This window comes from Bos grunniens, chromosome 27 (genome assembly GCF_055505025.1).
Source record: "Bos grunniens cultivar Pamir isolate PY7600 chromosome 27, Bosgru_T2T1.0, whole genome shotgun sequence".
Taxonomy (NCBI): domain Eukaryota; kingdom Metazoa; phylum Chordata; class Mammalia; order Artiodactyla; family Bovidae; genus Bos; species Bos grunniens.
This window is the reverse complement of record NC_141191.1, coordinates 2,258,347-2,274,592: the sequence shown is the minus strand read 5'-3', so window position 1 is coordinate 2,274,592 and position 16,246 is coordinate 2,258,347. Positions and strand designations below refer to the sequence as shown.

The window sequence follows — 16,246 nt, the reverse complement described above, 5'->3', positions numbered from 1 at the left end:
CAGATGGTCTCTGGACCTCCGACACTTAGAGGAACACAGGTCTACTGGGGTAGCGTGCGCGGGTGCCCCACTGAGGGACCCTTCAGAGAACCTGCATTTTTATCCATTTCATCCACAAACAACAACAAACACACTTGTGAGACATCTTCCCGTGGGTGATGGAGACTGGGTTTGGGGCTGGCCCCGGGGTGACCGCACTGGGAAGCAAACGCCGAGCTCTGAGCACACCAGGGTCTGCTGGACTCAGGCGCTCTGTCCAGGGAACATGCCGGATGGCCTGTGCCCAAGGCGGCCCTACCCTACATGGCTTGGGCACTGAGATGGGGGGCATGAGCCCAGGATCCCTGATGTTGGGGTGCACAGGTGCAGATGCAGAAACGGGACGCGCAGACCAGGGGCGGGGGCAGCAGGGGCGGAAGGCTTATTGCAAAGGAGACTAGAGTTTGACCACATGTGCTGGAGCTCATCAAATACTCACCAGCCAAAGTGAATGGCAGTGCCCTGCCTGGAGAACTCTGAGGGAACACGCAGCCTGACTTTGTGGTTGTTCAGCCCCTCAGTCGTGTCTGACTCTTTGCAACCCCATGGACTGTAGCCCGCCAGGCTTCTCTGTCCATGGGATTCTCCAGGCAAGAATACTGGAGCGGGTAGCCATGCCCTCCTCCAGGGGATCTTCCCGACCCAGGGATTGACCCCGAGTCTCCTGCACTAACAGGCAGGTTCTTGACTGCTGAGCCGCCTGGGAAGCACTTAGATCTGTCCTGATCCTTCCTGGGCCTGGGCCCGGAGACACAGTCACAGGACGTGCTGCCTTTTCAGCCCTGTCCCGGGCGCCCGTCTGAGGGCAGCGGAATCAGACTAGATCCGTGACGTGACGCTCACACTCAGGCCAGTGCCTGGCTGGACCCTCAGGCCAGGGCATCAGGGGCTGGGGTCCCTCAGGCCCGCCCCTTCCGGGAGGGGCTCTCGGGGCCCATCTGAGGGGGTGTGTGTTCCAGTGACCAGCCTTCTGAGCCCCCAGTCGCACGCATTAAGAAGAGGCCTAAGAAACAGGGCACAGCCAGCACTGCTTGTGGGTTAACCAGCCTGGTGGCTAACAGGTAACCATAGGTGCAGCAAGGGGATGATCCATCAGCATGGCAACCAGTACGTCACCGCTAACCACCTCGGTGCCTACGCACCTGCTGTTCACTGAGCTACACACACTGCCCGGGTGCCACTGGGCCGGCACAGACCTGACTCATGTACTCGGCCGGTGTGCACGGAGCACCCTCTGGGGGCAGAGTCTGCACACAAAGGACGGCAGTTAACACTAAATACCTCCAGGTTGTGGAGACCAAAGAAAAATTCAGTCCACATACAGAGACTCTTTATCAAACCCTCGACAAAAGGAAGTGAGAAAATGCGGATTTTGAAGAGAACGGAAAACGCAGAGAGTCCATGAGTGACAGGTGAGACCAGCCGCTGTGGAAGCAGCCTGCCCCGGGGAGGGGGCCGGGGTGCAGCCCCTGCCTCTTCTGGACCGTCCAGCACGGGGACGGCCGGGATGGCCCTTCCTCAGGAAGCCCTGCCATCTCCCCACGTGGCTGAGACCCTGGCCACTCCCCCAGCCTCTCCTGCCCGTCCGTGGGCCCTGCCGTCCGATCAGGAAGGCGGGGTACCGCAGCAGTGCTGGTCTCCTGGGGGTGCCCGCTGTCCTCTGGCGCCGCCCGCCCCGCTGACCCCGCAGAAGCAGAAAGAGGCATCCTCACACCCGGCCGCCGGGACCATGGGGGCGACCCCTCTCGGCAACTGCGCGCCACCTGCCCTGCCAGACTCGGCGCCGTTGCCATGCCTGCCCTCCTCACAGCAGCCGCTCACTGCACGCCACCCCAGCCCTGCCCGAGTCACAGCCCTGGGGGTCCCACTCTGTCCCTAGGACGTCTGCCTCCAGGCCAGTTTTCTCAACCCACACAACATCACTAAGGCAGCCCTGGTGACTCCCCCAGGCCTCCTGACGGACACCCGATGGTGTCCACCCAGTTGGATCAACCTTTCTAGAACAGGAATCTGCTAGCTGACTTGAATTTCTTCAGTGGTTCTCTATGGCCTTCAGGAATAGTTTTTAAGACAATTATTAGCATAACAAGGGAGACGCCTGGGACACAAGGTTTTAGTAAAAATCACCACTGACAATCCCACAGAATGAGAGTGAAAGTCACTCCGTCGAGTCCAACTCTTTGTGACGCTATGGACTGTAGCCCACCAGGCTCCTACGTCCATGGCATTCTTCAGGCAAGAGTACTGGAGTGGGTTGCCATTTCTTCTCCAGGGCATCTTCTTGACCCAAGGATCGAACCCAGGGCTCCCACATTGCAGGCAGACTCTTTACAGACTAAGCAACCAGGGAAGCCAACCCAACAGAATGGCCCCAGTGAAAATTTCCTTAAAAGCAGTTCCATCCATTAAACATTATTAAGCGCCAACTCTGTCAGGAAAATGGGGGTGAGCTCTATGCTCTCGAGAGACTTAGTATGAAGTCTGGAGAGTGAGACCAACAGGGAACCAGGTAAACTCCCGGGCCAGCATGTGAAGAACACGTTCTGTTCTGCTGGCAACAGCCACTCTGTTCTGTGTTTTCCCCGTTAGTACCAGAAATTAAAAACCACCGCGGCAGATAAATGTTTGTTTCCATTCTTCTCACTCCATTGTATTTTCTGACTGCTGATTTTATAGGTTAAATGTTTGACTACCTACCACTGTATAAAGTAAGAGGTACATGCTATTACTACTTAAGGAGAAAGAGGTTTTTTTCACTATTGCCATATCTAATGATAAATGCTGACTTTAACATCTACTTGAATAGTCACCATACAAATGTAGGAATCAGTTGACAGTAAAATGTAGCATCCTGCTGTGATTGGAGATAATCACTAAATGCACCTCCATCTGAAATGAAAATAACAGTGTAACTGTACCACGAAACAGATCATAAGTGGAGTCCCTGTCAGCTAACAGTGTTAGCTGAAGAGCTACGGCATGACCACTACCAGGATAATAAAAAGAAATGAGTGTATACTGTCATCTGAGGAGGCGATAATGTAATCAGGACGTAGAGAAAGACACAGAAGATGGAAAAGAAGAATTATGACACCGAATGTGCAGGAAAATGACAGAGGACTCTCCGTATGGGAACTCTGCAGTGGCCGGAAGTCACCCGGTACTGGGCAGTGTCTGGCCCTGGGAGGGGGTCTGTGTAGGAAAAGCCGTGCACTGTCTGGTCCAGGAGTGCGGAGGCTCCTCCCCAGGTACACATGATGGGTGTTGGACTTGGAAGTGATTTCAGAGAGGGTCCAGGCTAGCAGCCCGCAAATGCTCACCCCTTTTGCACCATCGAGGAAGAGGCTCCCTGGTGATAACGCCAAGCCCCGACCCCTGCCAAGGACACGCGCCTCTCCCCGAGCATCTCCCACTGTATGTCTCATGTAAAATGAGCCCTGGAGACACAAAATATGGCAGCACTGCTGGGAATAAGCTCCATTTTATGGCTTTAAAGTCCACATAAAATTATAATTCCACTTGAAGCTGCAAAGTCTAATAAAGTCACAGAGCATAAATTTATTACTGTAGTAACTTTACAACACAAGGATAATTTGTTTTAAATATGGTATTATTTTTGAAGAAACAGTACTTATAGGTTACAAGGAGGCTTAGAAGACAATAAAACTGATTTTCAATATATTTTCTTATGTTAACACTAACATATAATTTTGGAAAAAATTCAGAAAATATTTAAAAGAAAATGGAATTCAGCCAGAAGTCCACCACCCAGAGATAACCATGGCTAATATTTTCACATATTCGTTTTCCATTGCTATGTCTGTTGGCTCATTTCATGTACCAACTTGGCTTGACTGTGTGACCCAGCAATTTGGTCAAGAGTAGTCTAGACAGCCAAACCAGTCAATCCTAAAGGACATCAGTCCTGAATATTCATTGGAAGGACTGGTGCTGAAGCTGAAGCTCCAATACTTTGGCCACCTCTTGCTAAGAACTGATTCACTGGAACAGACCCTGATGCTGGGAAAGATTGAAGGCAGGAGGAGAAGGGGATGACAGAGGATGAGATGGTTGGATGGCATCACTGACTCGATGGATATGAGTTTGAGCAAGCTTCAGGAGTTGGTGATGGACAGGGAAGCCTGGTGTACTGCAGTCCAGGGGGTTGCAAAGAGTTGGATGCAACTGAGCGACTGACCTGAACTGAACTGAGTCTAGACAGCACTGTGAAGGCATTTTTTAGATGTGCATGCTTTAGTAGCTCAGTCCTGTTGGACTCTTTGTGATCCCATGGACCATAACCTGCCAGGTTCCTCTGCCCATGGGATTTCCCAGGCAAGAATACTGGAGTGGGTAGCCATTCTCCTCTCCAGGGGATCTTCCTGGACCAGGGATTCAACTCACATCTCTTGCATTGGCAATCATATTCTTTACCACTGAGCCATCAGGGAAGCCCAGGGATTTTAGATGTGATTAATATTTAAATTTTTAGACACTGAGAAAGCAGAGTGCCCTCCATTATATGGGTGGGCCTCATCTAATCAGTTGAAGGTCTTAAGAAAAAAGATTGACCTCCTTGGGGAAGAGAAATTGTGCCTTCAGCCTTCAGCCACAACCTCAGGTCTTCCCTGGGACCCCAGCCTGCCAGCCTGCCATACAGAATTAGAATCTGCCAGCCTGCACAATCATGAGAGCCAATTTCTTACAGTTAACCCCTGTCTATCTTTCTCTTTCTCATACACACACACACTCTGTGTTTCTGGAGAACCCTGACTAACACACCACATAACACATAATCATAGATTCAGTGGCTTAAAGCAACACTCAAGAGTTAGCTTGCCTTAGAACTGTAGGTCACAGTCTGGCCCACAGTGACCAGGTTCTCTGCTCACAGTATCACAGATCGACACTAAGGTGCCAGCCAAACTGAGCTCTCATTGGAGGCTTGAACTTGTCTATAAAACAGAGACAGCCTCACAGATGGAGAGAAGGAACTTACGGTTACCGGTGGGAAGGATGGGGAGAAGAGACAGTTAGGGGCCTTGGGATGGACGTGTACACACTGCTATATTTTTAAATGGACGGCCAACAAGGACCTACTGTGCAGCACAAGGAACTCTGCTCGACGTTACGTGGAAGCCTGGGTAGGTGGGGAGTTTGGGGGAGAAGGGGTACGTGTATATGTGTGGCTCAGTCTCTTTGCTGTGTACCTGGAATAGTCGAGACATTGGCAATTGGCTACACTCCAAAACAAAATAAAAAGTTAAAGAATGAACATACATTTTTATATATATTTGCCAAATTTTGCAATAAAAGAGATTTTTAAAAACATCTTTATCTCAATAAATTATTTCAAGAGCAATTTGGTTCATCAAAATCTCACTTTTTAATAGTCTGTAAAGATGATTCCTGTCATTGAAAATTAACCAATTAGTTTTGCTTGCCTGGTTAGTGCCCTGGCAGTCTGTACTTTCAATCATTTATTTACTTGATACCTTATTTACACACCCAGTCCTAGCACAAACTTACTTATTGGAGGAATAAAGAAACAAATGCATATACTAAGTACAATACACCAAGGAAGGCAATGATTTTAATAGAATAACTCATCTTTACTACCTTTAGGAAAGTTGCATAAGTCACTGCTGCTTTAGGTTTACTATTAGGCTTAATGTTGTTTAATTTTGCCCTCAAATCTTACAGATTCACCTCTTTTGCTCTAATCTCTTTATTCAGTGCATTGTCTGGGGACAGGTGGGGCTTTGACAGCCGTTGGCTTCTGTTTAGTTAACAGAAAGTCCTGTCTGACTTCTCCTAAGTGTTTGGCTGATCATCCATGCCATCGCTGTTAGACATCTGAAGACCACAGGTGTAAAGAGAGCGACTCGCATGTAAAGAGTGATGGCTTTCAGCACTCTTCATTGTTCGAGCGTGACAGCTCTCCATCCATTACGCAATCAGATCCCTTGGTTCGCCAGGAGATGAACTGGGCACCGCTCTCAGTGCTGTGGGGGGACACGCGTGTCACGGCTGGATGAGCAGGAGAGAAAGCGCACAGAAGCAGCTGGGTGTAGACCGAGGGGACGTGCGTGCAGCTGTGAGGGTGGTCAGGAACGACCTGACTTGCGGGCGGATTCGAGAGATCCTACGATGAGAAGAGGGAAAATGTTGGGAAGAAAGGACAGTATGTATTACTTTTACCTCTGAGTCGAGTTCCCTGCCCAAAGGGCTGGAAAGGAAAGGTGGTCAGTATTAAGCACTTTACATATTCATTACAGAAATTTGAAAAAGTAATTAAAATGGAGAGAAATAGCTAATAGTGGCTATCTTTATCCTCAAAAGTTGATCTTTTCTTCATTTTTGAAAGATACTTTCTCTAAGTCTCAAATTCTGGCTTCATAGGTTTTTCTTTTAATACTTTAAAGGTGTCACTTCATTGTTTTCTGGCTTGACTAGTTTATGACAAAAACCCTGTGAGAAGGTTTGTTCCTCTGTGTGTAATGTCCTTTATTTTTCTCCAGCTTTCTTTAAGATTTTCTCTTTATTCTCTGTTCCTGGTGGTTTGAATATGTGTGTATTTGTACGGGGTTTTGGTGGTTTGTCTGGGGTACTTATCTTTCTCGAGGCTTTCTAGATTCTTCGATCTGTGATTTGCCATCCTTCACTGTTTTCAGAACTCTTGGGCGTTACATCTTCAAATGCTTCTTCCATGGACTGTTCACCTTCTCTTTTCTTCCTGGGATTCAGTTCCTTGGACAATTTAACGTTTGCCCACAGCTCCTGAGTGCTCTTTTCTGCTTCTGTTTCCTACATTTCTGTGTGTGTGGTGATTCCTGCAGACTATCTTCAAGTTCACTGACCATCACGTGGTTGTGCCGCATCTACTGATGAGCTCAGCACCTCTGCTTCTAACACCGTGGGTTTCCCCTGCAGTGCTTCTGCCTCCCTCTTCCTTACACTTTCTCTCTCTGCCCATTTCCCTTTGGTGTCTTTGAGTACTCCACGTTTTCCCTTTGATCTTTTATGGCATTAATCCATTATTTTAAAGTTCTCTCTGATGGTTCTGTCATGAGTCATCTCTAAATCTTCTCTTGGCTGCTCTGTCTCTTGAGAGTGGGTTTTACTTTCTTTTATTACGTCTTTTAAGTTCTGATATTTCTGAATAGATGGCACGTTTGCATAAATGAAGGTCCACACCATATATAAAAGGAGGCACACTGAGATGTCCTGTCCATCCCTGTTACACCTACTTCCTCCTTGCTCCTTAGATGGAAACATTTTTATTAGCTCCTTATTGATTCTTCTACTGTCTCTTTATGTAATACAATCTGACACGCGTTTTAGTCTTATTTTCCCATTTTATCATATAAAAGTGGCAGCATCGGGTCTTCCCCGGCGGCTCAGTGGAGGAGCCCACCTGCCAAGGCAGAAGACACAGGTTCAGTCCCACAGGCTGCAGAACAGGTGAGCCCGGGAGCTGCACCAGCTGAGCCCAGGGGCCACGCCTCCTGAAGCCCGCGCCCCTGGAGCCTGCGCTCCCCGACAAGAGCAGCCCGAGCACCGTGACGAAGAGCAGCCCCTACTCTCCACAGCTAGGAAAGAGTCCACGCAGCAGCGAAGACCCAGCACAGCCAAAAAACACATGAACAAATTTAAAAAAGAGAGAATCTGTGGTTACAATAAACATAAAAAGATTCTCAGTCTCTCACGTTTTTTTTAAAAAGTGGCAGCTATATAATAATGTCCTGTACTTTGTTTTTTAAAGTTGATGTAATCTGGATTGCTCCACAATTAGCACATAGAAGTGTTCCTCATTTTTATAGCTGCCTAATATTCTAGTATATCCTATTAATAATATTCTACTATTTCAATACTTGAGTATATCTATTGTTCAGTCAGTACTATCATGGTGGACTCTGGGTTACTGTAACTTCTGCTATTACTGATGATGTAACAATGAAGAGCATCTTAGCTGTGTTGCTCTTCCAGGTGAACCCACCTGTGCGACCAGATCCCTGCTGATGGGCATGCGGACAACTGACTGCTTCCTTCAGTGATGCACGAGAACTAGTGAGCACCACTACATTTCTGCACCTTTACACTCTAGAACGGGAGTTTAGATTTTTAGTTTTCAGTGGAATGCTAGAGCTCTCCCAGACTTTCAGTCATTGATGAGGTATGTGAATGGCTTCTCTGGCCTCTGCCCGTTTATATGGCCGCAGCGCTCATCTCTTCCTGACTGGATTGCAAGGTGTCTCTCTGTGTGAGGAATGTGAGCACATGTCACCTGTATCATGGGGCATCTCCCCAGGTTTCCATGACTGTCTTACTTTGGTGACAGTACCTTTAGTTTGCTCATTTGTTTGTTGGCCTTTACCATGAATATGTTTTTAGTTTTATGAATTAAAATATGTCAATATTTTGTAGTTTCTCACTGTGGAATAAGGTTGGGATATGCATTGGGAATACCAGACCACCTGACCTGCCTCTTGAGAAACCTATATGCAGGTCAGGAAGCAACAGTTAGAACTGGACATGGAACAACAGACTGGTTCCAAACAGGAAAAAGAGTACGTCACGGCTGTATATTGTCACCCTGCTTATTTAACTTCTATGCAGAGTACATCGTGAGAAATGCTGGGCTGGAAGAAGCACAAGCTGGAATCAAGATTGCTGGGAGAAATATCAATAACCTCAAGTGGTGTCATAAGGATGACACCACCCTTATGGCAGAAAGTGAAGAGGAACTAAAAAGCCTCTTGATGAAAGTGAAAGAGGAGAGTGAGAAAGTTGGCTTAAAGCTCAACATTCAGAAAACTAAGATCATGGCATCTGCTGCCATAACTCAACATCAAATAGATGGAGAAACAGTAGAAACAGTGTCAGAGTTTATTTTGGGGGGCTCCAAAATCACTGCAGATGGTGACTACAGCCATGAAATTAAAAGACGCTTACTCCTTGGAAGAAAAGTTATGACCAACCTAGATAGCATATTCAAAAGCAGAGACATTACTTTGCCAACAAAGGTCCGTCTAGTCAAGGCTATGGTTTTTCCAGTGGTCATGTATGGATGTGAGAGTTGGACTGTGAAGAAAGCTGAGCGCTGAAAAATTGATGCTTTTGAACTGTGGTGTTGGAGAAGACTCTTGAGAGTCCCTTGGACTGCAAGGAGATCCAACCAGTCCATAGTAAAGGAGATCAGTCCTGGGTGTTCTTTGGAAGGACTGATGCTGAAGCTGAAACTCCAGTACTTTGGCCACCTCATGCGAAGAGTTGACTCATTGGAAAAGACCCTGAAGCTGGGAGGGATTGGGGGCAGGAGGAGAAGGGGACGACAGAGGATGAGATGGCTGGATGGCATCACTGACTCGATGGATGTGAGTCTGAGTGAACTCCAGGAGTTGGTGATGGACAGGGAGGCCTGGCGTGCTGCGATTCATGGGGTCGTAAAGAGTCGGACACGACTGAGCGACTGAACTGAACTGAACTGATGCCTTCTCCAACTCAAGATTGTAAAATATTCACACATGCAGATTCATGTACATATATACACATGTACATACACACACCTGTATGTACACATGTATACACACACCTGTATATACATACATAGACATATACACACACCGTACATACACATGTAGACACACACACACACCTGTACACACACACGTGTACATATACACGCACCGTACATACACATGTAGACATATACACACACCTGTACATACACACGTGTACATATACACACACCGTACATACACATGTAGACATATACACACACCTGTACATACACACGTGTACATATACACACACCGTACATACACATGTAGACATATACACACACCTGTACATACACACGTGTACATATACACACACCGTACATACACATGTAGACATATACACACACCTGTATACAGTTACATATGCCAACATGATTCTTATGTTTATATCTGTAACCCTCCTGAGTTTATCTTTACATATGAAGTAATTCGTAACATAAGCTCTCCTTTCTCTGCAAATTTAAAATGCTACCTTCTTGAAAGAATGACTCAGAGATGTTCAAAATTATTAGAGATTAGACTTCTCAATTCAACTTAGTAGAAAAAGACCCTAAAATTAAATTAGTTGGTCTACCTTTCATAATAATAAAAAGTGAACTCTCCAGATATTAATACATAAACTAATTTAAAACCTAGTAAATTGGATTCAATAGCATCTTGAAATTTACATTGCATTTAAAATAGCTCTCAGTGGCATCTGCCTGTGGGCAGGGTCTGACCCATAGAGAGTTTGTCCTCGATCAATCAACACAACTCTTGAGAATTCTGGGCAGTAAAACAAGTGCGACAAGTCTTTGCTTGTTTGTTTTTGCTTCATTTTTCTTTCCAGAGTGAAAAGACTTTCTGTCACCTTGCACTGTTTAGAGAACACAGCAAGGGGAGAGCGAGAATCCCTGCGTGTGTAATAAGGAAGCACGGTCAGTTATTAATGGGAGGGCTGGCTGCTTTCTTGGTGTAACAGCAGGAAGACAAGACACTCAACAGAACCACTGTCCCCAGAGGTCAAGCAGCCTTCACAGAAGGGAGGTTACATTATGTGGCTCAAAAGGGCTGACGACAGGTAGCCCCAGACCCTTGCAGGTCTCAGCCAGGCAAATCAAAGCAGGCTTGCTGGGCAAGTCCATCACACAGGAGAGTGTATGTGAGGCAGGAGGCATGTAAAACCCCCAGGGGTCAGCATGCCCATATGACAGTTTAACCGTAAGAACATCAATCCATCCTCAATCCATCCAATTAGAACTAAAGTATAATTACCGGGCTATTTCTGGCTATTTTATCTGCCTTCTTGAATACCATTATTAACATCAATAGAATTAACTGTGCATACCAAGAGGAGAATAAAAACCTGAAGGAGGTCAGCAGACACTAATTCTTATGTTTATCATTTGAATCTTAATCCGCCTGTCAGTCAGCTCCCACTGGTGAAGTTCTGTGGTGCTGGAGGGAAACACATCTGGGGAGCTGCTAAATCCCAGACTTTCTGCTCAGGGCCATGTTTTAAACCCAACTTTGGAACCACCTTCTCCTTTCTCACAGAAAGCACGTGGTCCCGGCATGCGCTCCTGCTGTTCAGGTGAAGTACTTTCCCTGAACGTGGAATTACAATAACCATTTTCAATCAAACCCCTGGTCCTTATGTGGCCAAGGCACCTCATCCCTTTGAGTCAGGGTTTTGTTCCATAACGTGGGCACAGTTTTAACCTCCCTGGGGAAAGACCTGAGCTTTTGTGAGGTCATTTAACATGAAAATAAATGAAATGATATTGAAACCTATAAAATCCCAAGATGTGCTAAGATCCTAACAGGCCATAACAACAACTTAATTGATGTACTGCCCAGTAACATATTTTCAAGAGAAATTTCGTATCTTAACACAAGGAACAACTTGCTATGGGAGTTTCATGGACTTTGCGAATCCGCGGAGTCGTCCTACAAGGCATGGTACTGTCTGGGCACGGCACCACCCGCTCCGCGTCACGTATCCACTGCAGTGTCAGATTTGGGGGAAAAGAATAATCTGCAGACATATAAGGAGAATGTAGCACATGCCCCGGGAACAGCGTCGACCTGCTGCTTCACCCTCTTGTCGAACCTCCACACCAGAGAAGCCAAGCTCGTGGTGGAAAAAGCAGGTGCTTCTTTGCATGTGAATCCAGACTTAGCTGGAAGGACCCGAAACACACGACAGTCTGACAGCTAAGAACTGCAGTCATGTTTTCATCATTCAAACGAATAGCCAAGTTCCTCATTTCCTCTGTTTATATTTTGGAAATCAGTTGAATTTATCCGCAGTGTATCTCAGCACGCACCCCTGTGTTCACTGCAGCGCTAGTCACAATAGCCAAGACCGGGGCTCATCCTGTCTGTCCACGCAGAGATGAGTGGACAAAGACGGTGTGGAACAGATATGCAACGGGACATTTCTCAGCCATAAGAAAGAGTGGAATGATGCCATTTGAGCAACGTGGATGGACCTAGAGATTATCATACTATGTGAAGTAAGGCAGAAAGAGAAAGACAAACGCCACATGATATCGCTTATATGTGGAATCTGAAGTAACCCAGATGAACTTATCTATGAAACAGAAGCAGATTTACAGACACGGAACAGACGTGTGGTTGCCGGGAGGCGTGGGGGTGGGCGTGGACTGCGGGTGCAAACTGTCACAGACAGGCTGGATAAACAAGCGCACAGACAACGGTACCCAATATCCTGGGATAAACCCAGTGGAAAAGACTTTAAACAAAGAGTGTGTGCATGCATGTAACTAAATCACTTTGCTATACAGCACAGATTGGCGCAACGTTGTAAATCAACTATATTTCAATTTTAAAAACCCCACAGTGTATCTTTGGACAAATATATAAAGCATATTCTATGATATTTGTAAAATTAATCCAGTTCCTGTTCTTACCTTGCAAAAACTTTGTTGCCTACATACGCGCCTGTAAAGTTACAGTAAACCCAAAACTCCCCACTGTGACTGTCTCTCACACACAGGAACTCCTGATACATAGCTGCAATGATCTGAGAAGACATGGGCGGCTATGACCGGTGCTATGACCGGCTATGACCGGTGCTCACTGGCTATGACCGGTGCTCAAATATTAATACCTGACTTAAAAATCACCCTAGTATATTTCCTTCATTACTATGCAGTAAGTGTAACCAAAGGTCTAATAGGTTTTTTAAAGAGGACTTTAAATTGATGGCCATTGAGTCCAATATTTGCAATCCTGGGCTTTTTCTGGGTTGACTGCTGGCTCGTGTGAGGAAAGCCCTGGGCTGGGGCGGGGGAGGTGCAGGGGGCTTACGTTTGGAGGTCTCCCAGCGGCCTCTGTCCGATGGATGTGAGCAGGGGCTCCGGCCGGAGGGCCAGCTTGGGGGACGTCTTGGGGCTGGAGTCCGAGTCCCCGCTGTCCTCATCGCCCATGGCTTTGATGTAGCTCCCGCTCCTCATCCTCCTGCAGGGGATCTCGTCATCTCTGCCCCCCGTGGGGCGCCCTGCCCACTCGTCCTGGGGCACCTGGGGAGAGCACACAGGGCGTCAGGGCCCCAGCTGCCTCCTGGGGACGCGGCCCCCGAAGACACGGCTCGTCACCAGCACTCAGCACCGAATGTCACATGCTTCTTCATGGTCCGTCACTCAAATCCCAAAAGGATGTTCACATATAATCATTGCTTTTCCTCCTGTTATAAAAGTGACAAACGTTATGGGAAAAGTGAGAAAATGTTAGAAAAGTAGAATGAGGAAAAAACGTAGTTTCAGCACCTGGAAAAACCACTGCTAACACTTAGATTTATTTCCTTGTGGTGAGAAAGCAGTTGAACCTTGAGAAAACTGGACAAAAGAGGTCTCCAGTGTGGAGAGGAAGAAAGGAGGAGAAGAAGGAAACCAGAGGAGGAGGCCCTGAGGCCTGTGAGTGCTGACACGGAGCGTGGGTCGTGGCCCCCACGCCGGGGCCCTGCACGCTGGGGCCCTGCACGCCAGGGCACGCCCGGACCTGAGTCCCGGCACTCAGACCATGTGCTGTCGGCGGCGTGCGTGCAGGCTGCGCTGCGGGGAGGAAGGAGCAGGCCTGCACTCGGTGCTGACCCGCCCCCCAGGAAACCTGAGGTCCTCACACAGCACACACATCACAGGGTGTCTCCGCCACGGGCGCTCAGGGCAGAGCGGTCCCTTCACGCTCCACCAGCCGTGATGCTGATAAAAACCAAAACCACACCAGGCAACGGCCGAGTGTAGGGGGCTGTGTGAGTCCACACGCGCTGGCACCATCACACAGAGCTATGTAGTCCAAGGACCCAGTGCACATGCTCTTCACGCTGGAGGAGGGAATCTCCCACCATGCTCTTCGTGGAGACAGGGGAGATGCAGTTCCGTGTTGACAAAGTCTTCGTAGGTGGGGCTTGTCCTGTGGTTAATGGCTGCGCTGTGCGTAGTCATTCAGTCCTGACTCCTTGCGACCTCATGGACCCCATGGAGCCTGCCAGGATCCTCTGTCCATGGGGATTCTCCAGGCAAGAATACTGGAGTGGGTTCATTGTAAAAGGAGTCTTGCCATCTTTCCACGTTTAAAAAAAATTTTTTTTAATTGAAGTTCAATTTATTTACAACCTTGTGTTAATTTCTGCTGTATAACAAAGTGATTCAGCTATACATATATACACTGTTTTTCATATTCTTTTCCACTGTGGTTATCACAGGATATTGAATCCAGTTCCCCGTGCTATCCAGAAGGACCTGCTGTTTACCCACCCTGTAAACACTAGTTTACATCTGCTAACCCCAAACCCCTAGTCCTCCCCACCCCTCCTGCCCGCCTCGGCAACCGCACGTCTTTTCTCTGTGTCTGTGAGCTTGTCTGTTGATGCGTTCATTTGTCATCTCTCAGTTTTGATGGGGCCACTGGGCTGTTCGTTACCGTCCCAGCCAGGGACACGCAGGGCTAGCTGCCAGGGCAGAGTTATCAGCTGAAAGCACTTTTTCTCCATCTTCCATCTCGCACACTGCAGCCCAGGGCAGGACGGATGCCCCTTCTGGGGCCCCCACCAACACGCAGGGAGCAGGCGCCCCTCAGTGAGGGTGAGCGCATGGGTACCGAGCCCCCCAGACCCCATGGTGACACTCCGCTGAACCTCCCTGCAGCCTGGGTGCGGAACCGGCCCCAACCCCGGGCCAGGCTGGGTCCAAGAAAGACACAGAGACACGCCAGCCTCACGTGGAAGAGGAGGGGGCTTCACAGGACAGAGACTCTGGGTCCTCACAGGCCTGACCCTCAGGGCGGCGTAGCCCAGGGACTCCCAGCTGCAGAGCAGGGCTTGGGGGCAGCATGTCCAAGTTCCCTACAGCCAGGTGCCGAGCGCCCATCTCCCAGCGGCTTTCAAGGGGATGGTGACCCCGGGGAGGGGTCCAGACCTGGGCAGGCGGGTGGGCACGAGACCACAGAGGGCAGCACAGAGCTGCCAGAGACACTGCGGGAAGAAGAAGAAACGCCGGCAACACAGCCACTGGGGAAACAGACACAGGATTACAGGAGTGGGGGCACTCGGGAGAGGAGATCAGGAGGAGGGAAGTCTGGGCTTCTCCAGACATCCAGGCCTCTCTCCTCATGGGGGTCAGTTTCAGCAATCCCGAAAACTGGAGGATGGACAAGGCTGTGGGACAGAGGCTGCCCCCAGCCTCTTGCCCAGCAGTAACATGGGCCCACGCTTTATGCCACTAGTCGGAAGACTCGATCTGTGGGTGCCTCTGACCCAGCAATATCCCCAGACAACAGGATTCGTGCTGGGGACTGTGAACTGATCATTAGGGTCAAAGGAGGGAACTGATAATATCTCATGGGGTGGTTGAAAATATCTACTAAACCATGCCATGGATAATATGCACAAGAACGAGTATTTAGCCAAGGAGAGATGTCCATGAGGGAGAGCACTTTCTAAACTTTGGACACCATGTTTCTGATACTGTAAAAGCAGATGTGTGTGCGTGTGCACGCGTGTTCAGTTGTGTCTGATGTTTTGAGACCACATGGACTGTACCCACCAGGCTCCTCTGTCCATGGGATTTCCCAGGCAAGAATACTGGAGTGGGTTGCCATTTCCTTCTCCAGGAATCTTCCCGACCCAGGAATTGAACCATGTCTCCTTTGTCTCCTGCATTGGCAGGGGGGTTCTTTATCGCTGAGCCACCAGGGAAGCCCTGAAAGACAGAGATGCTGTATTATGCATAGAAACACAGCCGGGAGGATGTGCAATGATCACTGGGAGACAGTAATGGTGGGCTTTTCAATGATTTTTCTTTATGTTTTCTAAATTTTCTACATGGACCATATATATATTAATAACTATTGTAATAAAAAGTAAACTTATTTTTTTAATTTAAGAAAATTTAGTCCCAAGTGAGAATACATTTCAGTAGAGGAGACAGGCATAAAATAAAGTGAATTATGGTTTAATTAGGGCAAAGAAGGAGGTGCAGAGGGCAAATAGGGAAGGAGCCAGAGGAAGCTGTTGACAGAGAGGAGGTGATCGGGGAAGGCTTCCTGGAGGTGAGGCTGGGGGCTCTAAGTCACTGGGACTCGAGCAGCAGGCAGAAGAGTCTCACAGAGACTCCAGCTCCCCCGCCAGCACCCCGGAGAGG

At 48.2% G+C, this 16,246-nt stretch overlaps 1 protein-coding gene across 2 annotated transcripts in view; it reads right to left on the bottom strand.

Moving 5' to 3' along the window:
• The window catches only part of DLGAP2 (DLG associated protein 2), a 637,838-nt gene that overhangs the window by 68,970 nt on the left and 552,622 nt on the right, over positions 1-16,246 (bottom strand). For both annotated transcript variants that reach the window (XM_086379875.1, XM_086379876.1), the window contains one exon: positions 12,918-13,129. In XM_086379875.1, coding sequence (XP_086236001.1) covers positions 12,918-13,129 — 212 coding nt within the window. The remainder of the gene's footprint in view (positions 1-12,917; positions 13,130-16,246) is intronic.